We start from the raw sequence: 26,412 nt of genomic DNA, 5'->3' as shown, positions 1-26,412 counted from the left end.
TAATAATAATAATTAAAGCTTTATTAGAAACCAACCCACAGAAATAGACCCTGAGAGGCCGCCGGAGACCCTCACCCTTGGGTGAGACAGACAAACAAGGAACAGCAACCCTGAGAAACTTAACAGTGAGTTGTGTGTCCCGGCCGGCCCTAGCATCACTCCAAAACTGCAGCCAGGATCTGATCAGCTCAATAGCACCGGGAACCAATTCAATCAATATTCCGCTTCCAGATCAAAGGCAGCACAGCAGGGAGAGGGCTCCCCCTTCAGGCCTCTCTGAGTAGTGCTGCCTCACAGCCTTCAACAAATCCATGCCTGTAGTTCAAGATTTTCCATGTCTTCTCCTCATGTCTCAACCCGTAGACTCAAAAGTGCATCAAAGAATCACACGTGAAAGGAGGACGGGATGGTGGTGGTGGTGGTTGTAGCTCCAATGCGCTTGGATGCTGCTCCTTTTCCAGATAAACCTAGGAGTCCTGGTTCTTGGCCTTGTGTGCTCTAACTCACCAGATCTGCTTCCTTCATTCCCAACTGGAACAGAGGCCTCTTCCCTTCTACATGACCCAGATAGCTGCATTCTGGCTCCCAACCATCTGGCCACTAAGAGGGAAGTTGCTGGTGCTGTATAACCCAGGGAGGCATGAACATAGCAGGATTCGACAAGGGTGTAGTCCGTATCAGAGCAGGTTGACTTACTGCAAAGCAGCACAGTGCTCCAGTTCCTTAGCAGTGGAAGTGCTTATTTAGAAAGGGGTTGGGGGTAAGGAACCACCCGCTGCAGATCCCCTCAATGTGCAGATTCACAAAAAACAGATCCTGGCATCCAGATGGCTTCTGCTACAATCCTCGGCCTGAGAACATTGCAAAAAGTCATTGCCCCAACCCTCAGACACCAGAGGGTTAAACACGTGGGGAAAGAGGGCAGGAGAGTGAGATGGGAAGCCCACAACCACCAGCGTCTTATCTGTCCACAGTGCAATTCCCTCCTAGGCTGGAGCTGTGCCACACCACCCTGAAGTAGTGACTGTGCCCATCACCAGAGCCTCAGGCCTGCACCTGCCAGACAATGAGGTGGCTTCGCTCGGCTCGGCGTAAGCGTGGGTTCGGGAGGAGCAGGTCGCCGTAGCGGTCGTCAGTGTCATCGCCTGGGTAAGGAGGAAAAAAACAGAGGGCCAAAAGGAGTCAAGAAGACATTGTACCTGGTGCTGGGATAATGGGGCTGGATGCCTATATCCCGTACCCACGTCATTCCCTCACACCTGTAAAGTAAGATGCTTACCTATCCGGAAGTTGATATACCCCTCCCCTCCACTTAGCACCAAGCTGCAAGGTTTGCTTGGTGCCTCTTGGCCGTGCGATTCCTTGGTGCTCTCAGAAGAGGATGGGTTCATACACCCTAAAGTAAGCAAAGAACAGACAGAGCTGAAGTTTGCATTTATATATCCACCATTCTCCTCTTGTGGACAGCGATAGTCTGGCTACAGTGATCCTTGCTCCAGTAACATCCCATTTGGACTACTGTAAGTTCCTCGGGGCGAGGACCTGTCCTCTAGTACTCTATTAACTGCACATCTTTGGCATTATCTAAAGAATGGTAGCAGCAGCAGCAGCAGCTTTGGATTCCATGCTCTTAAGTTCTTTTAAGCCACTGAATTCTATTTCCCCCAAAGAACCAAGGAATGGGCATCGATTCCTCCGTGCTGGTTACCTGGGACTGAGACAAAGAAGCGAACAGCATCGCGGTGCGCGTGGTAGCTGATCTGGGCTTGCTCCAGAGCACAGTAAGGGATGCCAGTGGGAGAAGACGTTTCCGAGCTCCCAGCAAATTCTATGAGAAACCAAGAGAGAAAATTCACAGAAATAGCCACCAGGGAACTCTGCTATGTATACACTTGCAGCTGCACTCCCTCTCCCTCTCCCTCTCCCTCTCCCTCTCCCTCTCCCTCTCCCTCTCCCTCACTCACACACACACACACACACACACACACAGGTGCTCACCTGAGATGAAGGGCAGGGAAATGATGGTGCCACCAGAGGTGCCAACCCACAGCCGTTTCCCAAAAGCGCCAAGTGCTGAGATGTTCATGGCTAAACTAAGACTGTTCGGCCCTGGAGAGTGAGGAGGAAAAAAAAGGAGGAATTTTCCATTAAACAGGCAGGAGATTCCAAAACTAGGGTACCTGGATCCTAGTCATCTAGTCCAACCCTCTGCAATGGAGGCATCTCAACTAAAGCAGATGGCCATCTGATCTCCCATGAAGGAGAGCCCAGCTGCCCCATTTGGTAAGCCATTGAACTGCAAGTGGCAGCTTCACAGTGAGGCACCCCCAAAGCCTAGGGCTGGCCATTGGCTCCTTCCAGGCAGGAAGAAGCATGTGAGGCCTTCCTGTTCCAAGGTCTGCCTGCACTCTGGCCTGTTTCTGTATCCTTGGTTATTCTTTGGCGCTGATTTCTGGCTTGCTTTTGTCACTTGCACACGACTACTGTGGTGGGAGTGCACTGGAACCGGAGTAAATCATAAAATAGACACAGCCTTCCTCTTTGGTCCCGCTTGGGACTAATGGCTGGTTCCCAGCTCCTGACTCACCTCGGACTACTGCCCATGACCCAGCCCAGATACTGATGCACAGGAGGAAGCAGCAGGATGCCCCTCTCAGGCCTGAGAGCCTTCTATTAAAAGCTTCCTGCCCTCATAAAACCCTCCTGTCCTGGACGTTCTCCCTGCAGTCTGCTTCTTTGCTCTCCTCTGCCAAGGCTTGTTTGTGGCTAATCCAACAGCTTTGCCTTGCCAACTCCTTCCCGGATGCTGCAGTGTCCCTGCATTCTGCTCAGAGTCCCACCCAAAGCCCCCAAGTCATGGTGGCCGTTGACACTCACCAAGCATGCGGCTGACGTAGGGCCCCAGCTCCACTTCCTGCAGCGGCTGGCCAGTCTCGGCATGGAGGAGGCGCAGGGTGGACTCCAGGCGAACCGAGACCCAGATGCCGTTGCCGGCGGCTGCCATGTGCCGCACCTGGCTTTCAGGGTGTGAAGTCACCTCAAAGTACCTCTGGGGGGAGGAAGAGAAAGTGGGTTGCAACAGGCAGCCTGGATTCAAGACCCCGACCCCAGACCCACATCCACAACATTTACATCTAGATTTTGGATCTCAACACTTCTCCAAGTTGTGCCAGCTAGCAGTTGTTCCTCGGGATCTACCCATTTCAATAAAGGTAAAGGTAAAGGTACCCCTGCCCGTACGGGCAAGTCGTGTCCGACTCTAGGGTGGTGCGCTCATCTTGCTTAAGAGGCCGGGGGCCAGCGCTGTCCGGAGACACTTCCGGGTCATGTGGCCAGCGTGACGAAGCTGCTCTGGTGAGCTGGCACCAGCGCAGCACACGGACACACCGTTTACCTTCCCGCTATAAAGCGGTACCTATTTATCTACTTGCACTTAGGGGTGCTTTCGAACTGCTAGGTGGGCAGGAGTTGGGACCGAAAGACGGGAGCTCACCCCGCCGCGGGGATTCGAACCACCGACCATACGATTGGCAAGTCCTAGGCACTGAGGTTTTACCCACAGCGCCACCCGCGCCCATTTCAATAGGAATGGCCAAAATTCCAGATTTTGTAATGCATTGGTACTTTTGCCTGACAGGCTTGTTCCAATTAATTTCAGTTTTATCTGTCTTATGTTTCAATTCTTTGTTCAGTTTCTTTTTGTCCACTGTGTAGAGTTTATATGCTTTTGCTTCTTGCATTTGTCCTAAAACCCAATAAAAACATTAATAAAAAAAAGAGAGAGAACAGCCAAAATGAATTCACCGGCTAGTTCTTGTAGCAATACTGTTCTAACACTGATACACAGAATGATCCTGGCCATTTCGAACTACCGTTTTTACACCATAAAACCAGCCATGCAAGTCTCTGTGGGTTTCAGCCACCGCCTCAAGCTGCAGTAAGGGGCACACTCACCTGGATGCGAGCAGTGCGAGGATCCAGCACGTAGACTCTGTTCCCATATCCACACCACAACCGGTCAAGCACGGGGATGGCACAACGAATGGAGCGCCGTGGCCGCCCCAAGTCAAGCAGGCGTGGGGAGCGCAGGTCCCAGTTCCGGACTGAGGAAGACAGGGATTAGGTGAAACCGAGGACCTGAGCTGTGGGGAAGGCAGGGCAGGGCAGGGAGGAATGAAAGGAGCAGGACGTACCTGTGTCTCGGTGGAAAATGGCCAGAGATCCGTCCCCTAGAGCAGCTGCTACACGGCCCTGAGCGTGGCTGAGACAAAAACAGCAGAGTAAGGCCTCATCTGCACTGCACTGTATCATACCGCTTTAAACAGACATGGCTTCCCCCAGAGAATCTTGGGAAGTGTAGCTTGTTGAGGATGCTGAGAGTTGTTAGGAGATGGCCTATTCCCCTCACAGATCCTTCACAGTTCCCAGAGTGGTTGAACTGTCAGTCCCTCTTCCCAGGGAACTCTGGGAACTTTAGCTTCCTCTCAGCACCCTTAAGCTTAGGGGGGAAACTATGGCTGCTTACAACGATGTGACATTGCTTTAGCGTAGATGGGGGCCTAAAACTAAGGAAAGTCGCAACAGCACCAGCATGGGGAGGCAGGCGACATCCACGAGGGGTAGGCAGTGGGGCTCCATAGCATTCAGAGAGGGTGATGGAAGTCCACATACTCACACAATACAGTGGACGGCATCCTTCAGCTGCACTTTGCCCTGGCAGCGGCGCCAATCAGTCTTGGCGGAGTGAATATAGATGCTACGGGGGGGAGGGGGAAAGATGCGGTCAGCCTCCAAAGGTGACACCCCCTGAGCCCTCCTGATGACCAGCCCAACCCCCGGCACAGCTCCAGGCCTGCTCCCCCATCCCTCCCTTGAAAGACCTACAGTGGCTCCCAGTACGTTTCTGAGCACAATTCAAAGTGTTGGTGTTGACCTTTAAGGCCCTAAACGGCCTTGGTCCAGTATACCTGAAGGAGCGTCTCCACCCCCATCCTTCTGCCCGGACATTGAGGTCCAGCGTCGAGGGCCTTCTGGTGGTTCCCTCACTGCGAGAAGCAAAGCTACAGGGAACCAGGCAGAGGGCCTTCTCGGTAGTGGTGCCTGCCCTGTGGAACGCCCTCCCATCAGATGTCAAAGAGAACAACAACTACCTGACATTTAGAAAACATCTGAAGGCAGCCCTGTTCAGGGAAGTTTTTAAAGTGTGACATTTTGCTCTATTTTTAATCTTTGTTGGAAGCTGCCCAGAGTGGCTGGGGAAACCCAGCCAGATGGGCAAGGTACAAATAAATTTATTATTATTATTATTATTATTATTATTATTATTATTATTATTATTAACTGCTCTCATCAGCCACCAGCATTTCAGTTCCAACTGTTGCATCTCCTGAGGATGCTGGGCACCCTCAGTGTAAATAAACCTGGTGGAAGCCCATGGGATTGTCAAATATGGCAGCCGAAGCGATGGTGGCAGCAGCAGCAAAAGGGCAGGATGCTGCTCCTGGTGGTTGGAGCTGGTGGGAGCAGGAAGAGGCAGAGGTTGGCCAGAGAAGCTCAACAATGGCAATCCATTCAGGAACGGGGGTTTACCCCCACCTCCCATTTCTTCTCCCTTCAACCTTGCTGGGTGTCAATTACCAGCCCTCCTGGGTGCCAAACCACACGGTGGGCTCTGTGCCAACCGCCTCCATCTCCAGCACTTCATCCTCGCTGTCGGATCCGGGCGCCAGGGGGTCTTCGAGGATCTCTGGCTCTCGCTCGGGACTCTCGCCGCCAGGCACAGCGAGGCCTATGGAGGAAGAACGGAGAAGGCAAAGCGGCCTTCCTCAGGGAGCACAGAAACAGCTGGAGTCCCTGCTTAGGAATCCTACAAGGCAGGGCTGGGGAGAACCTTTTTGGCACAGCAGGTGAAATCTTTATCTAGTTGCACATAACCTATCAACCTGCCAATCATCTGGAGTGATAATGAGGAGTCCTGCCCAGCTTTCAAGGTTGGCCTGTAGGATTGCGGGGAGATACTAACCAATAAAGCTGAACCAAGCAGGACTGAAGTCTCCACTCATCAGCTGTTGAGTGAGAGGTTGCTTAAATTCTGCTGCTTTATCTTGTGTATCCCTGGTCCCTTTAGGGAACTGGTGGGTGCAGACAATACAGGATTGAGCCCTGCCCACACCCGTCAGCTGATGTCGCCCACCCATCGTAGTGGTTTTGGAAAAAAGCCAAATGGGATCCCCTGGAAGGGCAGGTTTTGCCCTCCACCAGGCCAAAGTTTACCCACCCATGCTATAAAATCTCAATGGACACAAAACTTCAGTCCAAAATCTATGGTGCTTGCAGTCTAAAATATGTAAAGTTGGTAAAGTTTTGTGTACTTGAGGCTTGGCTACAGCTAGGAATAAGGGTTAATAGGATAAAGTCAAGGGCCAAGTGGAAAAGGTGTGTTTTGAGATGCGGTAGAAGGAAAAAAGAGAGGTGGCACCAGGTGCAAATCTCAAGGAGGGAGCTCCACATGTAGGAGCAGCAAGAGAGACAAGAGTCATTGCCAGGGCTGGGTTGTGAGGGTATCAGGAGCCATGAGACAAGACAGCAGTGAGGACCAAAAGGCAGAACCAAAGCACAGGACTAAAGAACAAGCCAATCAGTCTAAGGGCCTAAGTGTGCATGTGTGTGTATTAAGAGACAGTATACAATGATAGATTCTCCTTCCTTGCACTGACCAGGCACGCATGCGATGGAGAGGACATGAACTCCAGGCAGCACGAAATGTTCCAGGAGCTGGTTTGGGTTCTGGGCATCAAATAGAGTCACTTCGCTTGCAGAGTGGGTCCCTGAGGCCACCCACAATCGAGAGCAGTGATGAGAGGTGCCCTGGGAGAGAAAGAAGCAGAGGGATCAGCAAGACATTGTGGGCCTCCCTCCCTTTTATGCTGACGGGCGCGCGCGCACACACACACACACATACACACACACACGCCCTTGACAATCCCTAAACTTCAGTCTTTGTACCTGTTTTGTCACTTCAGTTGACAAGCACACACATGCCTAGGCTTTCCAGGCAGCCAGGCAAGGACATTTACACAACCTGGGGAAGTGTGTCTCCTTCCTCCCCGCCCCCCTCCCATCCTGTGTTCAAGTTCTCCATGCACGGCAGCAGGTTAAGCATGTGGGTGGGCAAGGAATGTTTCTGGTCTTAAATCTGAAGGGGCACCATAGAACGGCTGAGTTAAGAACCCCAAACTGCAACCATGTCTTGTTTGCCAATACAGTGGTACCTCAGGTTACATACACTTCAGGTTACATACGCTTCAGGTTACAGACTCCGCTAACCCAGAAATAGTGCTTCAGGTTAGGAACTTTGCTTCAGCATGAGAACAGAAATCGTGCTCCGGCGGCGCGGCAGCAGGAGGAGGCCCCATTAGCTAAAGTGATCTTCAGGTTAAGAACAGTTTCAGGTTAAGTACAGACCTCTGGAACTAATTAAGTACTTAACCTGAGGTACCACTGTATATAAATTACAAAGACAGAACAAAACAAGCCGCTGAAGTGTCTTACAATTTTATGTGTGCGTGATTATAACAACAATAAAAACATGAAATAAATTGAAAGCAGCATCAGAACAAAAACAAAATGCTGAGAAAAGTCAGAGGAAAAACCACTAACTTATTGAAGGGGATATACATCTTTTCTCATGTGTTACCAGTGCTGGATATCTGTTCTAGTCACTACTTCTTTCTTGCTAACGGTTCCCTGCCCCTCTAAATGCATTAATGCAATAATCCCAGCCCATTATCATCAACTTGCTGCTATAAAAATGTGCCGATTTAGTATATATTTAAGCTCCAATGATCACCGACTGTAATTCTTGAATGGCAATCTATATACTTGCCACTTAACACATCTGATGAAGACGCCTCAAGTCCACAAAAGCTCATCTCATAATAAATTTGTTAGTCTTTAAAGTGCTAAAAGACTCTTGCTGCAGGAGACAAACATCTCTCTGAACTGAAAAAAGGAAAAAGGTAAAGGACCTCCGACAGTTAAGTCCAGTTGCAGATGACTCTGGGGTTGTGGCGCTCATCTTGCTTTACAGGCCGAGGGAGCTGGCGTCTGTCCGCAGACAGTTTTTCTGGGTCATGTGGCCAGCATGACTAAGCCACTTCTGGCGCAAAAGAGCACCGAAACCAGAGCATGGAAACGCCATTTAACTTCCTGCCGGAGCGGTAACTATTTATCTACTTGCACTGGTATGCTTTCGAACTGCTAGGTTGGCAGGAGCTGGGACTGAGCAACGGGAGCTCACTCTGTCACAGGGATTCGAACCACCGACCTTCTGATGTGCAAGCCCAAGAGGCTCAGTGGTTTAGACCACAGTGTCACCCACGTCCCTCTCTCTGAACTGAAGGTCAGCCTAAATGAGCAGTTTTCACTTCACACACACCATAACAACACCCCCCCCAAAAAAAAACCCCTGAAAAGGGAACCTTAAGTGAGAATTCTGAAGCAAGGGTAAAACCAATAATGATGATGGAGATGATGATGGTGATACTTACGGTTTCTGCTTCTTCTTGAGTCTCAGTGCCAACTGATGCTGCAGCACACCAGAGCTACAATGAGAGAGAGGCAGGCACGACATTGAGACCTGCTGGCCCCCTGGTAAAAGGAGTCGCTTTCCATACAAGAATGACACCCCACCCTTCCCAATTGCAGCCAGAAACCTTTGCCACAGGAACTGCAAATGTGCCACTTTAATAAGCCTTAAGCTTTTTCTGAGCCTGCCACTGTACTTGCCCACACAGGAACTGCCCAGAGTCTCTGCAGGGTTTGGTCTCCTTCCACTCACCCTTCAGAGGGCCTGATAACTCAGCTGATGCCAACGCCAATGGATCACGTGAATCACTCCCAAAGCAGACATGCAGCTGAGTGGCCTATCCTCAGAGGAGACTGCTTGCTACCTCTCTGGACGAGTCCCTGCTCTGAACTCAGCCAACACCTACTCAAACTAACCCCTTTTTAGCACTTTACAGCAGGAAAACCGCACCATTTTCCTAGAGTGGCCGCAGATTTCAATTCAGTGGTGCAGTGGTTAGAGTGCCACTGGGAGACCAGGGCTCAAATCCCCACTCAACCACATGAAATCCACTGGGTGACCTTGGGCCAGTCACGGTCCCTCAGCCATAAGCTACCTCACAGGGTTGTTGTAAGGATAAAATAGGGGCAGGTGGAGAAGCATGTATGTCACCTTGAGCTTCTTGGAAGAAAGATGGGATAGAAATGCAATAATAGTAATAATAATAACTCAGGGGGAGGGGGGGAAACATCCCTAGCTATTCAGCATTTGGAAACCCACTGCTTTGTTACCTTTGTATTGGGGTCCTTCTGGTCCAGCATCCGTAATTGTGCGAGCACAGGTACGTCGGCAGCCCCTGAAAGGGGGTCAGAGCCCTGCAGAGAAAAGGTGGCTGGATTTTAATGTGTGGAGACTCACTGCAAGAGTGGCCAGTTCAAAACTAAGGTCAGATCCCATGACTGGGATAGAACAAGGCAAATGTATAGTCTAAAGCACCACCTTGTTGGGTGACTCAATAGGGCCGAATTCAGTGGACCCCATTTCCTAGATGGAATTTGTTTATTTGTTATATGCCAAAAACGGTTTCTAAGCAGTTCACAACTATGAAAATCAGTGTGTGAATCGAAATACCCAACAACAGATCCATTGGGGGCAGTAAAACATCCTTAATAAAAAATATACAATAAAAACAAATGAACAATCGAAAGTCTAACAATGAAAAAACAGTTCAAGCAATAACATCAGGAGTTCAGTTTTGGGAAATGCTTGCCCAAACAGGTGTGTCTTCAGGAGCCGGCAGGATGCCAATGCTGATGGCAATTGTTATTTATTAATTTTAGACAATCATTCCATTGTCAAATGTGGGGAAATTGTTGCACACTGTCTGGTATGATAAAACACACACACACACACAAAATGCTGCATTTACCTTTTTCCTGACCTGCTTTGAAAAGACAGTACTTGAGGACCTAGCCCTTGGCATGGGATTTCCATAGGGTCAGATACCTTGCTGCCCCTGCTAGAATGCTCACCTGGAGCGCAGGCGGCTGGCTCCACCCATGGATCTGCGCCCGACCATGCTCCTGCCAGATGTGGGAGCGGATCTCACGGTACAGCTCTCTCCGCTTCTGCTGAGGGGAGGCGTCGGCTCTGCGGATATAAAAGCCAGATATAGTAGGAAGCAGAGAGCTTCCAGTGACAACCCTGCGTCCAGTTGCAACCAGGGGAAATGCTCAGGTTTCAGCTGGATTTACCCAGATGGGCCTGCATGCAATTGTTGCCCAAGGCGGACTTTTGCCAGAGACCCTGAAGAGCTGCTGTCGGCCTCTGATGGGCTAGATGGATCCAGTTAGCAGACTCCGTATAAAGCCTCTTCATTTTATGTAGAGTGAGCCCACAAGGCACACTCTGAAAGCAGAAGGCTCCAGGGTTCAAGCCAGGGCGTCTCCAGTTAATAAAAGGGATCTAAGGTCTTGGGGTCGGGCAACATCTCTGCCCAAGACACTGGAGGGTTGTTGCCAGTCAGAGTAGACCAGGCATGGGAACCCATTGGCCCTCCAGATGCTGCTGAACTACAACTCCCATCAGGCCCTGTATGTATGGCCAATGGCCAGGGGTGATGATTGCTGTAGTTTGGCAACATCTGGAGGGCCAAAGGGTTCCCCATGTGTTATGTACTAAGCTTGGATCCTAGAGCAATAGGGAAGTAGGATCCTAGAATGCAACAACTGACTGGCCTGTAGGAAAAGACCAATCAGGCTCCAGGAGGGAAGCAGAATCAGGCAATCAGACGGGACTCATTGTGTAAATAATGTATATAAAAGCCTGAGGTGGGGGGGGGCAATTCAATCACTATTTTACAAGCTGCAATAAAGAGCATGAAATCACTACCGGACTCCAAGTATATTTTACCATGCCTGGAGGAGACAATACTGAGCTGGACAAACCAATGGTCTAACCTGGCATCAGGGAGCTGATGTCAGCCTGTGCTGGACTAGATGGATCCACTAGCAGCCCAACCCCATATAAAGGGAGCAACAGGTTCCCAAGAGGTGCCGATGATGGGATTGCAAAATCAGCTTATGCACTCTCTGGCTCCTACCTCTCCCCCTGCCAAGCAACTGCCACACAACTTACTCGTTGGGCGAGGTAGCTCGTGGGATGTATCTCAAGGCTGGAGACAGCTGCCCCCCATTCCTTCCCAATTCATTGCGGCCGCTGGGGCTGGACCGGGCCCTCCCGGGTGGCAGCGGGGACGCAGGAGCCCTCTCTGGGGAGTCCGAGGGGCTAAATAAGCGATCGAAACTGCAGGAGGAAAATACAATGCGTTCAGGGGAAATGAGGAGGGAATGGCAGGGGGCACTGTCAGTACTCGGTTTTGAAAAGTAAATCAAAATTCAACAGAAAGAAAAGGGGGTTTTGCACCAAGAATGATGGAACTGTGATCTGTTGGAACCAGACTAAAAGGAGCCCACGGATTGTTTGCTTGCAGAGTTCTGTTTGACTTTGGTCCAAGGCAGGGCCATTGTTATGAATGGCAAGGAAGGTTCTCTCACAAGGACATAAGGAGAGCTCTGATGGATCAGGTCAGTGGCGCATCTAGTTCAGCATCCTATTCTCACAATGGCCAATTGGGTGTCTATGGGAAGCCTGCAAGCAGGAGTTAAGTGCAACTGCCACTCTCCCCACTATTGATTCACAGCAACTGCCTCTGACAATGGAGACAGAACACAGCCATTATGCCCAGCATCTGCAAACTAGTAGCCTTCACTAGGCATTGCTCCCTTGCACGCTTTCAAACTAATCCATGCAGCCATAACATCTTGCTAAGGGAGAACGAAATTTCTCAGGATGCAAAGTTGTATGCCCAATATCAAATGTCAAAGCAGAGTATGTCAAGGCAGAGGGTGCACAGCTACAGCTTCAGGGGCAGATCTTAGACGGCACCTACATTTTCCAGAAAGAGGATTTTTTCATCTGAACAGCTTGTTCCTCCCGCGAAGCCCTGAGAAGAGAGAAACAATTGCTTTAAGGCTGCCACCATGCAGTGACTCCCTCCATTAGCCATTAGTTCAAGGCTGGAAAAAGGGGAAACAGGCAACCCAAACCATTTGCACGACTGGCTCCCTGATCCTCTGTTAATACTCAGGTCAGCCCTTCACTTGCTACACCTAAGAGCCATTTGCCTCCTCTTGTCTGAGTGACAAACCTGTGTTCTGAGTCTATAATCCTCCGTTTAAATCTCACCTCTCCAGAGTGTATTTCTATAAGCCAATTCTCTCCTGGCTTCCATTCTGACCTGCTTCCCTCCCGCCCAGTTTGTACTATGGGAAAATAATTATTGGCTGGGCAGCCACAGAGTGATTGATTGCCCTGAGCAGCTTCAAGAATTGGGATAAGGAACCTCTGGCCCTCTGAACACCGATGGATCACAGCTCCCATCATCTCTGAGCTTGGGGCTGATGGGAGCTGGAGTTCAACAACATATGGAGGGACACAGATTCCCCATTCCTGGTTCCTAGGGAATGGAATGAGCAGGTTGCCTGCAGTTGCTGATTTCTCCCGAGAGGGAAAAGATTCTACTAGCAGTAGTGGGGTGGGACTTAATGGATAATATGGTGTCATTCGTGATGCTGCTGAGTCTCCTAATTCCCTGCCTCACAACACAAGCCTCCATGACTCGTCCTTCTCACCTCCAGGGCTTTTTTTAAAAGCTGGAACTCACAGGAACTCTCAGGTGGGTGCCATTGCCATTCTAAGAGAACAAGGCAGGCGTTCATGGTGAGTTCCGGCACCTCTTTTTCTAGAAAATTAGCCACTGCTCACCTCCAACATTAAGGGGACCCCTCAGAAGTACTAATTCCCTTCCTTACTGCTGCACTGGCATCAGGGAGAGAGTCCTCTCCCTTCTTCTCCAGTCCGAACTCCCTGGCACTTGGGATGCTGTTTGGTTGGGAAGGATCGCCAGAAAGGAAGAGAAGCCTCTAGCTGCTCTGCTGCTAGAGCGAAGCAAGGAGGGTTGGGGGAGGGATTTCGACTTCCCATCATGCCCCTGGTGCCACATGGCAAGCTCCAACAAGGGTCACAGTCACTGAGCTGCTTTCAGACAATTCAAAAAGAAAACGGCTCAGCGGGAAAAACCCAACCTCACGTCAAGCTGAGGTAGAGGGCGGCTTGTCAAAAAGAGTCATAACTTAGGTTATGGGGTCACAGACCCATCTGCCTCCCCCCCCCAGCCCCAAGCCATAAACCTCGGCGCCACTGACCTTAGCAGCTCCGTGCGCCGAACAGCTTCCTGCAGCTCCATCAGCCGCTCCTTATAGAGGTTGCGCTCCATCACCACACGAGCCATCTCGGCCCGGGTGAACCGCTGAGGCCGGGACAGGCCTCCTTCAGCCTGCTGAGGAAGAGGGCAGATTCTGCCTCAAACGCACACAAATGCCACTCCCAGAATCCTGACCGCCCACCCCACCCCTGTCTAGTTACAGCCCGGTAGAAGACCCTTTCCACACCCCCATCCCTCAGCCTTCAAGGGAAAGCTGGCCCCCTCCGGCCTGTCACAACATCCTTGCGGAGGGTGCTCTGCAGAAGATGCTCTGGTTACCTCCCCGTCCTCACTAGAACGTCTTGATTCCTGAAACTCCTGCCGTATCCTGGAAAGAGAAAGACGAACGACTGGAATTTGGGCTCACTCATTTATTTTTTAAAATAATTAATTGTAGGCCAGTGTCTCAGGGAAAGTGGATTCCATCTTCCCTTCTAATAAATGCTCATGTTGTTGGTCACACATAAGAACATAGGAAAAGCCTGCCGGTTCAGGCTAATGGCCCATCTGGTCCCATATCCTGTTCTCGCAGTGGCCAACCGGGTGGGAAGCTGAGCACAACAGCAATCTCCACACACACATGGCAGTTTCCAGAAACTGGCATTCAGAAGTAGAGGCAGAGCATAGCCATTGTGGCTAGTGGTTGCTGATGGCCTTATCCTCTGACCAGCTCAATACAAGCACAGCAGAACACACACACACGGGTTTCTTTTAATGCATGCCAAACAATGGTTAGGCTGCAGTAACCAACGCCTGATAGGTACACAATGATTTGTTAAGTAGTTCCAATAAAGCCCTATCACTTCTTGAGCTAAGCTGCACTTGTTCAGAGGAATAGGCTAGCGTAGAAAGATTTGGGTTTGTCTGAAGTGCTTAGGCAGAAACACACAAATCCATAGACTACCTTTATTACACAGTGGTACCTCGGGTTAAGTACTTAATTTGTTCCAGAGGTCTGTTCTTAACCTGAAACTGTTCTTAACCTGAAGCACCACTTTAGCTAATGGGGCCTCCTGCTGCCGCCGCGCTGCCGGAGCCCAATTTCTGCTCTCATCCTGAAGCAAAGTTCTTAACCTGAAGCACTATTTCTGGGTTAGCGGAGTCTGTAACCTGAAGCATATGTAACCCGAAGTGTATGTAACCCGAGGTACCACTGTAGTATTATTAATCATTATTAGCAGTATTGCTATAGTTATTGTTGCTGTCAGATATGCTGCTCTTATTATTGTAGCTTACTGTAGCTACTTAACAGCAGTGTTTCTTCAGCTGTTTTTGAACTACAATTCCCATCATCCCTGGTCCTGCGAGCTAGAGATGGTGGGAGTTGTAGTCCAACAAGAGCTGAAGACCCAAGTTTGGGAACACATGATTCACAGCATCAGGATAAAAACACTACAGTATAATCCTAAGAATACGAACAACACAGGCTGTTAAAGCATATAGCATAACCTGAAGAAAACTGGACAGTATCTTCCTACATTAGCTGTGTATTGGCTTAGAGCATTTATAATACACCTCTTAGGATTTGGCTCTCATAATGGCTCGCATATAATGATTTCATTTAAATGATGCTCTTTGTCAGAGACTGTGAGTGAGCGGAAATGTCCAGAGTGCTGGGGAGGATCAGGATCAAATCCACACCCGCCACAAAGCTTACTGGTTGAAATTGGACCATAAATTCTCTCTCTCTCTCTCTCTCTCTCTCTCTCTCACACACACACACACACACGGTCTAACCTACCTCACAAGGTTGTTGTGAGGATAAGTGGGACAGGCATGTGACCTCTGAAAGAATAGCTAACTCAAAACACATTGGGATTTGTCTGCATTGCCTTGGTGACTTTGCTGGGGGGGAGTTGTTCCTGTGTACTACTAATTTTGAGGTGCCCCTCTCCTTTTTTTGCCAGCGCAGTCAGCAAGTGGTGGAATCAAGATGGCTGCCAAACACCAGGGAAGGCAGTTTACAAGCCCTTACCTGATCAGTTCCAGCTCAGCCTCCTTCAGCTGGGCTTGGCAGCGGCTCAGGGCCCCCAGTGTTCCTTCACGCTCCGCCCGTAGCGACTCGCGCTCTTCGGTGAGCTCCTCTACGCGGGCGATAAGATGGCGACGGGCTGTATCCAGAGCAGTTCTAGAGGTGGGACCATGAGGAACAGCAAGACTTCAGCCCAGGACTGGCTGCGATGGCCCAGGAGGAGGTGGAGGGCCAGATCCAAGAGGGAAAGCAGGCGGGCCAGCGGAGAGAAGCAGGCCAGGCCTCGGCCCATTTCTCTGCCTGCCAAGCACCCTTGACAAGGACCTGCCTTTCTAAGAAGCTCCAGCTCCCATCAAGATATAAAGACCCATAAACAGTTCAGGACCAGGTAAATTGAGAGGTGGCTTTATCCCTTATACACTCAAGCAGGGTCACTACAGGACAGTTTCTCCCTCAACTTCCGAAGAGATCAGAAGCTGCCCCTATCTGTACTTTCTGGAACCAAATGAATGCATTTTTTTTTCATTTTCTTTTGGCAAGCTTTTCCAGTTGGATGCCTTAGGTTTCAGAAACAATACAAAACCAACACCTGCCTTGAGTGGTTGGGGGCATTTTTGTACTGTTTTTATAACTATTTTCAGCTGGTTTGGAAGGCGCCTTGGCACACACGTAAAAGGAGATTCATAAATCAAAACAAACAAACAAACAAACGTTATCGCTTTAGGCTGGTCGCTCTTACCGTGCCTCCTGTAACTGAGTGTTTTCTGCCACCAGGGTTTCCAAGGCATCCCCTGAAAAGATGGTCAAGCATGGACACTGCTAAGCTACTAGGACACAGGTAGAAACCTTAACTCCCCATAGGCTGGGGAACTATGGGAGGCAGGTTTTCTGGATTAAAATTGGGGTGGGGTGGGGAGCTAGGACTCCTGGGTTCTCTAGGAAAGGAATAAGGTCCCAGCAGGACAAGGAGGCAGAGGGAGGGGGAAGGTGGGAGTTTTACCTACCCTGCAAATCGGCACCGCCGTCCATATCGCTGAGGAGTTCAGGACTCAGGCCCGAGACCTCAGCGAAAAGGGACACCGTGTTGCGCTCGAGGGTGTTACTCAGGGGGCTGAGAGACAGACAGACAGACAAATAGACAGACAGGAGTACCCACCCGCTCCTAACCTGGCAACAACACCCACCCACATCTGACGTCACAGTAGACAGAAACCAGGGGCGGGACTTTTTTTTTTTCTAAGGAGACAATGAACACAGAGAAGTCCTCCTCAGCCTCGTTTGCCATCCTACGGCTGCGGTGCTTTTGAAACGGCAGTTTCAAATGCGGGTGTGAGGAGAAAAAGAAGTTGGCTATCTGGCTGGGAAACTCAGGGATGTGTGGCCCTTCAAAGCAGTGAGCAGGATAACCAGAAGAGCTAACTCTCCCGAAATTAAAACACCTGTGGGGAAGCAGGGAGGGAATAGATGGGACAATGGAGGATTAGAGGACAGTGTGGGCATGCTGTGGTCGGAGGACACAGGAAAGAAGAGCCTAGCTGTTTCTTCACTCCAGTGAAGGAGCATCCATGTTCAAGCACAAACCACTCAGGCTCTGCCCACCTGCGCTTTCTGCTCAGAGGCTTAATAAGTAGACACATCCCTCTCACCTGCTTGGCTGCTTTTGGTCCAGTCCCAGTTCTGGAGTGGAGCTCAGGAGATCGTCCAAGTCCAAGCGCCGCTGCAGAGTAGGAGAGGCTGACAAGAGAAGAAGGTTGTGGGGGTGCAAACGCAAAGCACATTATTTTTTCTAGATTATTATCCTGTGTTTGTTAACCTCTACACAGTCCTTTCCATACTGAAAATAATCTAGAAAAGCATTGCTCCTTTGGGCAAGGACCTATCTGGCATTTTGTTGTCTGCATGCGGAGAAAATTCCTATTGTTGTAAGAATAAAGAGGGTCAGGCAGGTCCCTGCCCCACAAGAGCTTAAAATCTAAATGTTGGCAGTGGTGGAAACGACTCTGGCAGGGGTGTGGAAGAGGCACAGCTTACAAGGAACAGAAGCCCAGTAAAAATGCAAAATATATAGCACAGCTCAAGAACCGGCACGCTACTAACTCATTAGGCTGCAGCAGAGAACCTGAGGCCCAGAGGCCAAATATGGCCCACCAGTCCTCTTCACTTGGCCCTCAGGGCTTTCCTTTGGCCACGCTCACACCCCCTCACTGCCCCCCCCATACCCTCCTCAAGTTATTTTTCCTGGCTTAGCCCCACCAAGACAAAACAGAGGCTCCCCCTTCATACCATCCTGTTCCGGCTGCACCATTTCTTGTGCCAAGGGGAAATTGTTTCTTTCTGTGTCCCTCTGCGGAGCCTTCTCCGTGCTGGGAAGCTCCTGAAACTCTGCAGTCTTCTGAAGAGACGGGTGGTGGTGGGGAGAACATAAAAGGCCATTCATTCCTGGCTCCTCTTAATGCCTCTGCTTCCCCCCTCCAGCCTCCCCGTCCACCGCTGCTGCTGTTTGCCACGGGCCAAGGAACAGTTCAGGGGCTTGAGCCCCACAACACAAAGCCACTTACCCCTGGGGATTGAGGCAATTCAGGAGACCCAGGGTCCGAGGTGCTTGGGAGGAACTTTGGGGGTGCCTGGATTGGTGGGGGCTTCAACCTGAGCAGGGGGAGGAGGGAGAGAAAAATATCTATTTTTAGTTCCTTGTTACTGTACAAGGCTGGCTGATCGGCTGCCCTGGAAAAGGCATGCCTGTAACCTCCTGCATCTTGCCTTCGACCCCTTCAACGTCTCCTTCTCTCAAAAGGATTCTTACTCACCTTTCTTCCCTGCCTCAACAGGCAATAAAGCCCTCAACGTGGCTGCCAAAGCCAATCACCAACATTACACAGAAAAGAAATCACTACAAAAAATGTCGGAAGATAGCCAGTAGAGTTCCATTGTTGTCAAAAGCTTGAAACATGGCAATCTCAGAAGCTGCCTTGCAGAGCCGGAGCAGTCCATTAGTCCTTGCTCAGAAGTGCCTGCACTGACTGGCAGCAGCTCTCAGACAGGACTCTTCTTCCCTGGCATACCTAAAAATGCCGGGAACGGAACCCGGTACCTCCTGAATCAAAAACGTGTGTTTCACCAAGGCCTATGGCCAACATTCAAAAAGTATCATGTGGTGCTATATTTGAGCCACACATTTCTGAGGAGTGAAGGAATTCTGTAACAGGGGCACCACCACTAAAAAGGCCCTCTTCTTCCAAGAAACCCATCAAACCCCTGAAGACAATTGGAGAAAGGGTTCATGTTTCCTCGCCCATGGCCCCACCCCCACCCCATTTCCACCAGGTTTGCCTTGGAGCAGCTTGTCCTTGTCAACCTTTCTTCGCCTTGGGGCAGGGGGAGATTAGATTTGAACCCAGTGCCACCCCAACTAACTATTCTGTCACACGCAGCCCTTGGTGGATTGCCAGTCGGAGTCCCATCCATTCCTGCCTTAATCCAGATGTGGTACTTGCAGTAGGTCTGGCTGTTGCTAGGTAACCATAGATGACTTCTACCTTTCCCCATGAAATGAGTGAAAACAGTTTGTGGTTTGACAGCTGCTCACTGTGGTAAGGAACAGAATAAGCTGGAGTACAAAGCAAACTGGCCATACAGCACACTCCGCAACCTCAGCAGCTTGGGCAAAAATATCATTATTGGTAGCACAGTGCCCCTAAGTGAACCCCTGACACACACAAACCCCGCTGCCACCCCACAGGCCAGCTTCCTCTTCCAAACCTTTTCGTTTCTGTAGTCAGAGATCCAGCTTGACTTGTAGCAGCCAACGCCACCCTTTGCGATTTCAATTCCTTGTAGTTTTGCACAATCTGTAAAAGGCAGAAGACAAAATGAGATTGTGACCCAGCTTGGCTTAAGAGTGGAGAAAAGAAAAGAGCAAACGAGGGATGGCAGCTGCAGGCTGACGGTACCTTTGTGTGGCTCTGGCTGAGAGTTGAAAGCTCCTTTAGGAGTGAAGATTTCTGTTCTTCCAGACCCGCCACTGTGAAGAGAGAGCAGGGGGACAGGGAGGCATGGCGGTGTGATTTTGATGTACAGACAAGAAACCTAAACCAGCTTTACATTAGTCTTAAGGGCATTTTCAAAATGGTGCTAAAAATGCATCTTGTGCGCTATTTGTGTTGTGTACAGCGAAAGCAGGAAAGAGAGGAGGCAGGGCCGGCTCAAGACATTTTGCTGCCTGAGGCGAAGGACAAGATGGCGTCCCCCTCCCAAATCCATGCACTGCAGCCAGCTGGACTGGCAGTAGAATCAATAACAGACTAGGGGGCCCAGGAAACTCCATGTGGCAACAGAAGGGAATGGCTGGAGGCTCAAGAGGAATAACCACAGCTGCTCCTGAGCATCTATAGCCCAAGGCAGTTTCTTCACTCTGCCTAATGAAAGGGCCAGAAAGAGCCATCTTTAAATAAAGACAAATTTGCAAGCTTTGCAGTGGCAAAATAGGCCAAATGAATAATAATAAGAAAAGATTCAAGCCTCATGGGTAAGAATATCCTAATGTCTTAGATTCACACAAAGAACACTGAAGCTGCAATCTGATACTTACCAGAAAATAAGTCCCGATAAATGCAATGTTACCCACATTTTCATTTTGTGAGGGTATGGAGAATTTTGTTAGAGATACACTTTGATGGGGTATACAATTCTTCTTTTTTTTTCTTTTTTAAAAGGATGAGGGGGAAATAATCCTGTCTGGTTGCAAAAAAATGTCATTGTGTATATTGGGCTGGGACCTTTTTAACAAGCACTGAGCATAACTTTTTTATGATGACTTGTGAATAGGTGGGCATAATTAAGCTAAAAGAGAAGCAGCCCTGATAAAGGTGATGGTGGTGGTTGTGGAGTGGATCACTGGCAAGGGATATTAAATTAGCTCTTCAGAGCTAGTGGTAACAGTCAGCCCTGGGTGGTATGTGGTCAGGATCTAAGAGCATCATTAAATATAACCCAGTCTAGATAATAGCAGGTCACAGAATTAGGTTGCGGACTCTGCAAAGCAGCTGAGAGCTGCTGGTTGGAGGGCAAAATCCAACATGAGGTAATTATAACTAAGACCCTTTCAAAGAAATAGAACAGTGTAACCTTATGGGTGTTAGCATGGCAATATGCCCTGTGATGCTGAGTAGAGAAGACGTGGAGAAGGAATTTAACCTTTTCCTCGCCTGCTGCAGTGTTGAGGAAAATCTCTCTTTTGAAGCTGGTATTTGCAAGGGGAGGAAGTCCTCTGTTCGTGTCAATGAGTAATTCCCCTGCCTCCCACCACCAGCAAATCTCAGCTTCAGAACAGGAAATTCCCTTCCCTTCAGTGGTTCTAAAGAAAGGGATACATTCGCTCTCCAAATCTTATCAGACTCCAAGAATTAAGAGATTATTGAAACTGACATAATTTGCCAGTTTATAAAACCTGCACATTAGAGTCAAAGATGCACCTAAAGTCACATATAGTTTTGTCTCAGCTTTTGCTAAAGCACCTACAAGCCCTGATTCCGTATGTGTTTACTTGGAATCAAGCCCCACTGAGCTCAATGGGATTTATTCCCAAATAACTGTGTGCAGAACTGCAGCCTAAGACACTCAGGTATTGACAGGTACTATCCCTACCTGTGAATTTGTCTAATTCCTTTTTTTAAAAAACCCACCTAGGCTGGTGGCTACAGCCTCATTTGCCGGCAGGGAGTTCCAAGATTGAATTATGCATTGTGTGAAATAGTATTTCCTTCTGTCTACCCTACATCTGCTGCCCAGCGGTTTATGTGGAGCATTGCCAATCCTAATGTTATGGGAGTGGAAAAAATATAACACCTCCCTCTCTTTTCTTTACTTCTCGTATAATTTTATAATCCTCCATCATGTCCCATATTGTATTCCCCCCCCCACAAACCTGAAACTAAAGAGAGCCAGACATATATGTGTGTATGCACACACATAAACATATACTGGAAACAATCGCAATTGTGACCAACAGTTGCCCCATTTTGCAAAGAGCCCAAAAGATATACGATGAGATTGTTCTGCTCCCCGCTGCCTTACACCCCAATCTCATCAAACTCGATAGACCAGCTTAGCCAGAACTTCCAAAAAGGAGAGTGGGAAAAAGATGGGAGGGTGCAGGATAGGGCATGCCTGTCAGTGGGAAGGGCATGGGTGGGCGGGGAAGCCATCCCGTCTGCGGGAAGATGGGGAAACAGAATTCCAAGGCCACACTTTGTCTGGCCTGGCTAACTGGCTTCCTCCTAGGCAGAGAGATAATTTCTTAGAGTGTCCGTATCAAACGCAAGTTCTTCAAACAATCTGCACGGGAGAACATTCAGCACTTCTGATTTTAAAGGCATAGGATGCGAAGGAACCCGCCCCTCTCACCCTGGTCTGCGTAGCTGCGTGCTTTCCCTTCCAGGGCACGGCTCTGGCCCTCCAGCCGGCTCACAGCCGCTGCATGCGCCTTGCGCTCCTGCTCCATCGCGTCCTCCAGCTCCATAAACCTCTGCAGGAAGAGAACCCCGAGAGTCCAGGAGATCCCAACAACCTCTCCCACCCACCCCCAGTCCCAGCACTTTCTCCCAAACCCATAGAGGGCTGTGTAAAAGAATCCTAGGAATTGCAGTTTACCCCTTAAAGGTAAAGGGACCCCTGACCGTTAAGTTCAGTCGCGGACGACTCTGGGGTTGCGGCGCTCATCTCGCTTTACAGGCCGAGGGAGCCGGCGTACAGCTTCCGGGTCATGTGGCCAGCAGGACTAAGCCGCTTCTGGCGAACCAGAGCAGCGCACGGAAACGCCGTTTACCTTCCCGCCAGAGCGGTACCTATTTATCTACTTGCACTTTGACGTTCTTTCGAACTGCTAGGTGGGCAGGAGCAGGGACCGAGCAACGGGAGCTCACCCCGTTGCGGGGATTTGAACTGCCGAGCTTCTGATCGGCAAGTCCTTTGACCCACAGCACCACCCGCATCCCTACAATTCCCAGCACCCTTAAGAAAGCAGTTTTCATTATTCTTTATGGGGGGGGGGGTTGCTTTGAATGTGTGGTGTGTGTATATACAGCCTTAGGTCTCTTTCATTGGCAGCTTCATCAGCCCTGTGCTATCCACTCCAAGTCTCAACATGCTAAAATGGGCAGTTGAGCTCATAGAGTCGTAGAATTGTAGCGTGGGGAGGGACCCTAAGAATCATCAGACCCCTGCAATGCACCCATTCCTTACACTCAGAATGAAATAGACGGAAGGCACAAGGATCATTTTCCTTATCAAGAAAGCTTGCAGACTGGTAATACTTTGACACTTTGCAGAGGCTAAATGGAAAGGTGGTGGTAATGTACAATCTTAACTGATGCACAAAGGATGAATAATTTCCTCCTGTTCCTTCTCTATTAGAGCATGAAAGCTCAGGGGCATCCCCTGAAACTGACAGGCCACAGGCTTAAGAAGAAGCAAAATAAGTACTTCCTGATAGCAACCATAACCAGCCCATGGAATGCCTTGCCACAAGATACTGCAATGGCAGCTCGCATAAACAATGGTAAATATATATATAGTTTAGATGACTACATGAAGGATGGGGCCCATTGGTACCTACTGCCCGTGATACACAGAAGAACACTTTCAGTTTCATAATACAATTGCCCTTCCATTAGCGGATGCCGGGGATTAGCAACCGGGGACAGAAACTGCCAACCTCCCCTGCTTGCAACTTGAGCCTAGATTATTTCTTTCTATTTCTGTTAGCTGGATGTTTCTTGGTTCCATATAACACCAAGACCTCTAGAGAAAAGTACATTCACAAGAGTGGCACCACATAGAGAGAAAATCCTTCTCCGTTGCTGCTAGTTCTGTAGCAAAAGTGCTGTCTGCTAAAAAGCACCAGCCTGGTCAAGCACGATATTGGAGAAACTAATACTAGATTTGCTAAGCGTGAGAAGGTAGGGAATATGACCCCTGCCTTCACTCACCGTGTTTTGGCTCAGATTGGTGTGCCAGCCAAATCTGGTAGTTGCCAACCAGTGTTGTAAAACCTTTGGCCCAAGACTGTCACCCATCTCTGACATGCACAACACACAGCCGAGACTAAGGCTGCATACACAACATATATTTAAAGCATCTCCCTCCCCCCCAAAGACTCCTGGGAACTGTAGTTTACCCACCACAGAGCTACAGTTCCCAGCATTCTTAACAAACTACAGTTCCCAGTGTGTTTTTTGGGGGGGGGTCTGGAATGCGCATTAAATGTACAGTGGTACCTTGGGTTACATACGCTTCAGGTTACATACGCTTCAGGTTACAGAGTCCGCTAACCCAGAAATAGTGCTTCTAGTTAAGAACTTTGCTTCAGGATGAGAACAGAAATCGTGCTCTGGCGGCGCGGCGGCAGCAGGACCCCCCATTAGCTAAAGTGGTGCTTCAGGTTAAGAACAGTTTCAGGTTAAGTACGGACCTCTGGAACGAATTAAGTACTTAACCTGAGGTACCACTGTATAGGGTGTACACAGCCTAAACAAACATTTAAAAAGAATAGTGGTAGCAAAACAAGTAGAAAGAAAGCGATACCAACCTCCTCTGCCCGCTTGCGCCCAGATCGCTCCCGCTCATACTGCTCCAGCAGCCTCAGCCGGTCATCCCGCAAGCGTTCCAGCGCCTGGTCCCGCTCTCGCACTTGTCCACAAGCCCCTTGCAGCGACTCCAGGACAGAAACCAGTTGCGGCAGGAGTCCTGAAACCGCACCAGGCCCATGGGCCCCTACAAGCCGCTCCAGTTCCCCATACAATCCGCCGGCCATCGCAGACACCAGCTCCTCATAAGGAGCAGGGTTGGGGTCTCCATCTCCTCCAAATATCTCCTCAGGGTCATCCATCATAACCTGCTCTAACCACTGCCCTCTCCAGCCTCCAGACACCCCAGGGGTTTCCTGGCTCCTTGATCCTCCTCCTCCTCTAACCCACCAGATCCCACCTTATTAAGCACAAAATCTCTTGCCCCACTTCGGCTCCCTGATCCCAGAACCCAGGAGTCCAGCCACTGTTCTAAGCTACTACTGACACTACTCAGCGCTCTCTCTGAGCAACCAGGACCCGATTCTTCCTGTCCCTAAATTTTCTCTAGAGTACACAGGATTATCTACCCCCCCCCCCCCGCAAATCTATCCACCCAGTTACACCCTAACTCCCTTCCCAGTCCCTTCCAGCGCCAGGCACATGCACGCATATACAACTCCCTTGCTATAGCCACTAGGCAGCACTCCCCTTACACCCTGTCTCAATATGCCCATTTCCCTCTGCCAGGACTTTGACTTCCAGGCTCTGTGCTCGAACCACTAGGATCCCAGGAGTCCTGCCTCTCCCTCCCACCCGCCCCGTACCGAGGGATCGCGGGGGGATCTCTCGATTCCTGCCTCGTGTTTTGGGCTCCCCTTCCTTACGCCTCCCCACCCCGCGCACAGGGAACCTCGAATCCTCCGCCCGGCGCCGTCGACAGCTGCGATCCTAACTTCATGTCACTTTCCAAGAGGGAAGAGAGGCGGAGCCAGAAGCCCGTAAGGCGACCAATGGGAACGCGGCTTTCGTGAGGGAAGCCCCGCCGGCGGCCAATAGCGCGACGAGACAGGCTCCGATGGCCAATGGCGCGCGGGGGGTGGGAGTCTTCCTGCAAAAGGGCCGGCAGGAGACGCGGGGAGGGGGGGCAATGAAGAAGCAACAGCAGCCGAGGGAGAAGAAGTATTAACTTTCTGCACTCACGTGACACCGGGTCATATGACATGTTAAAGCTGGTTGGGCGTTCCTGCCTGTAGGTAGATAGATGCACGTTTCGCGTCTGAGGTTGATGGTCTTTCTTCCCGCACTTTGGATTATTTGATCAGTTTTCAGTTCAGCTTCCCTTCAGAGTCACTTGTTGCTGAAGTAGCAGATCAACCCCAAGGATGGCAGGATCCACAAGATCCTGGTGTAGATCTTTTATTTCCCGCCTTGTTCTTGATGCAGATCTTCTCATCCCCTCTTCCCTGGCGGGAAGTGGGGTGCCGTTTTGTGGTTTGCCTCAGGGGCCAAAAAGCCTAATCAACCCTACCTTGAAAGATTTCACCCTCCTGCCATAGGAGCCAACTCCTAGGGGCCGAGGGATCTTCGCCTCCCCCCATAAAATATTTGAGGGGCTGCTCCCCCCCAAAAAAAGTTGCCATTCAAATGATGTGTGTGCACTGTATCATGTGATCAGTTGTTGAGGGGGCTTAGCTGGGCCTCCCCAATATTTTATTCAAGTTGGAACCCCTGCCTCCTGCTACTCTGGAGGGTGGTTCCCCGCACTCCCCCCCCCCCCCGTCCACTGTACCAGCCTGCCTTAAGACAGTTTTTAATGTACTTGTTGCTGTGTTGTTTCCTGAAATGAAGTGGTTTTGTTTGTGTATCAACAGATTTATCTTTCTGGTCCTGACTCAGACCTTTGGAACTTGGTTTCACAGAGATACCTGGTTTGCCTTTATGGAAAGCAGAATCCTGGGCTAAATGAATATTCTGGCTGTTCCTGTCCTGCTCCTATATGAACCTGCCTGACCTTAAAAATGGGCTGCTCTCTGTCCCATCTGCGTGTAACATCTGGTGGGCAGATACAAGAGTCAGGGCCGCCTTTGTGGAGGTGCTGGGGTCCGAAGGGGCTTCCTCCCAGGGTTACAGCTTCACCCACTGCATATGTTGTTAGTTGCTGGGTGTTTTAGAACTCTTGTCTTTGATGTTTTTAAAGTGCTAATATAATTATTCATGTTACTCATTTCAGCACCTGCTGAAAACATTTTGTTTAGGTAAGCCTATCCAGCAATACAGAATGTAAACATATGTTTTAATCTGGTTTTTAGCTTATTGTTGATTTTAATTATTTTTTAATGTTTTAAATATTTTCAGCTGTTTTTTTACTCATTGTTTCTGTGTTTTTGCAAAAAAATTTAATAAACCAATAATAATCATTTTAATTTTGCTTTTTATCTTGTATTATTTATACTGTATTTTTATTGGGATTTTAACGGATTTTATA

General features: G+C 49.6%; 1 protein-coding gene across 2 annotated transcripts; it reads right to left on the bottom strand.

Moving 5' to 3' along the window:
* LOC308461628 (C-Jun-amino-terminal kinase-interacting protein 4-like) lies at positions 1 to 24,915 on the bottom strand. Of its 2 annotated transcripts, none has more exons than XM_080978691.1 (27): positions 23,948 to 24,915; positions 21,766 to 21,886; positions 19,314 to 19,384; positions 19,123 to 19,211; positions 17,922 to 18,009; positions 17,647 to 17,755; positions 17,010 to 17,097; positions 16,368 to 16,474; positions 16,103 to 16,154; positions 15,367 to 15,519; positions 13,671 to 13,719; positions 13,333 to 13,466; positions 12,018 to 12,071; positions 11,204 to 11,371; positions 10,099 to 10,216; positions 9,358 to 9,441; positions 8,550 to 8,603; positions 6,717 to 6,867; positions 5,638 to 5,788; positions 4,676 to 4,756; positions 4,194 to 4,261; positions 3,955 to 4,103; positions 2,878 to 3,049; positions 1,999 to 2,109; positions 1,709 to 1,828; positions 1,280 to 1,396; positions 1 to 1,145 (listed from the first exon to the last, which is right to left on the bottom strand). In XM_080978691.1, the coding sequence occupies exons 1-27, from the start codon at positions 24,248 to 24,250 to the stop codon at positions 1,045 to 1,047; spliced, it is 3,063 nt and encodes a 1,020-aa protein (XP_080834817.1). In that variant the 5' UTR covers positions 24,251 to 24,915; the 3' UTR covers positions 1 to 1,044. The 2 variants fall into 2 exon arrangements, with proteins under 2 accessions (XP_080834817.1, XP_080834818.1); XM_080978692.1 differs by having other exon boundaries at positions 13,333 to 13,463.
* Positions 24,916 to 26,412: the final 1,497 nt, after the last annotated feature.

Source organism: Podarcis pityusensis (genome assembly GCF_964106645.2).
Source record: "Podarcis pityusensis genome assembly, chromosome: 13".
Lineage (NCBI taxonomy): Eukaryota > Metazoa > Chordata > Lepidosauria > Squamata > Lacertidae > Podarcis > Podarcis pityusensis.
This window is presented reverse-complemented; position numbering and strand designations above follow the sequence as displayed.

Excerpts from the sequence above, each read along its gene's own strand:
- LOC308461628 (XM_080978691.1), bottom strand. The coding sequence starts at position 24,250 with ATGATGGATGACCCTGAGGAGATATTTGGAGGAGATGGAGACCCCAAC. Across the intron at positions 17,756-17,921 it reads AATTGCCTCAATCCCCAGGG|AAGACTGCAGAGTTTCAGGA; the intron begins GTAAGTGGCTTT and ends CCGTCTCTTCAG. Across the intron at positions 9,442-10,098 it reads GCCAGCCGCCTGCGCTCCAG|GGCTCTGACCCCCTTTCAGG; the intron begins GTGAGCATTCTA and ends TTTTCTCTGCAG.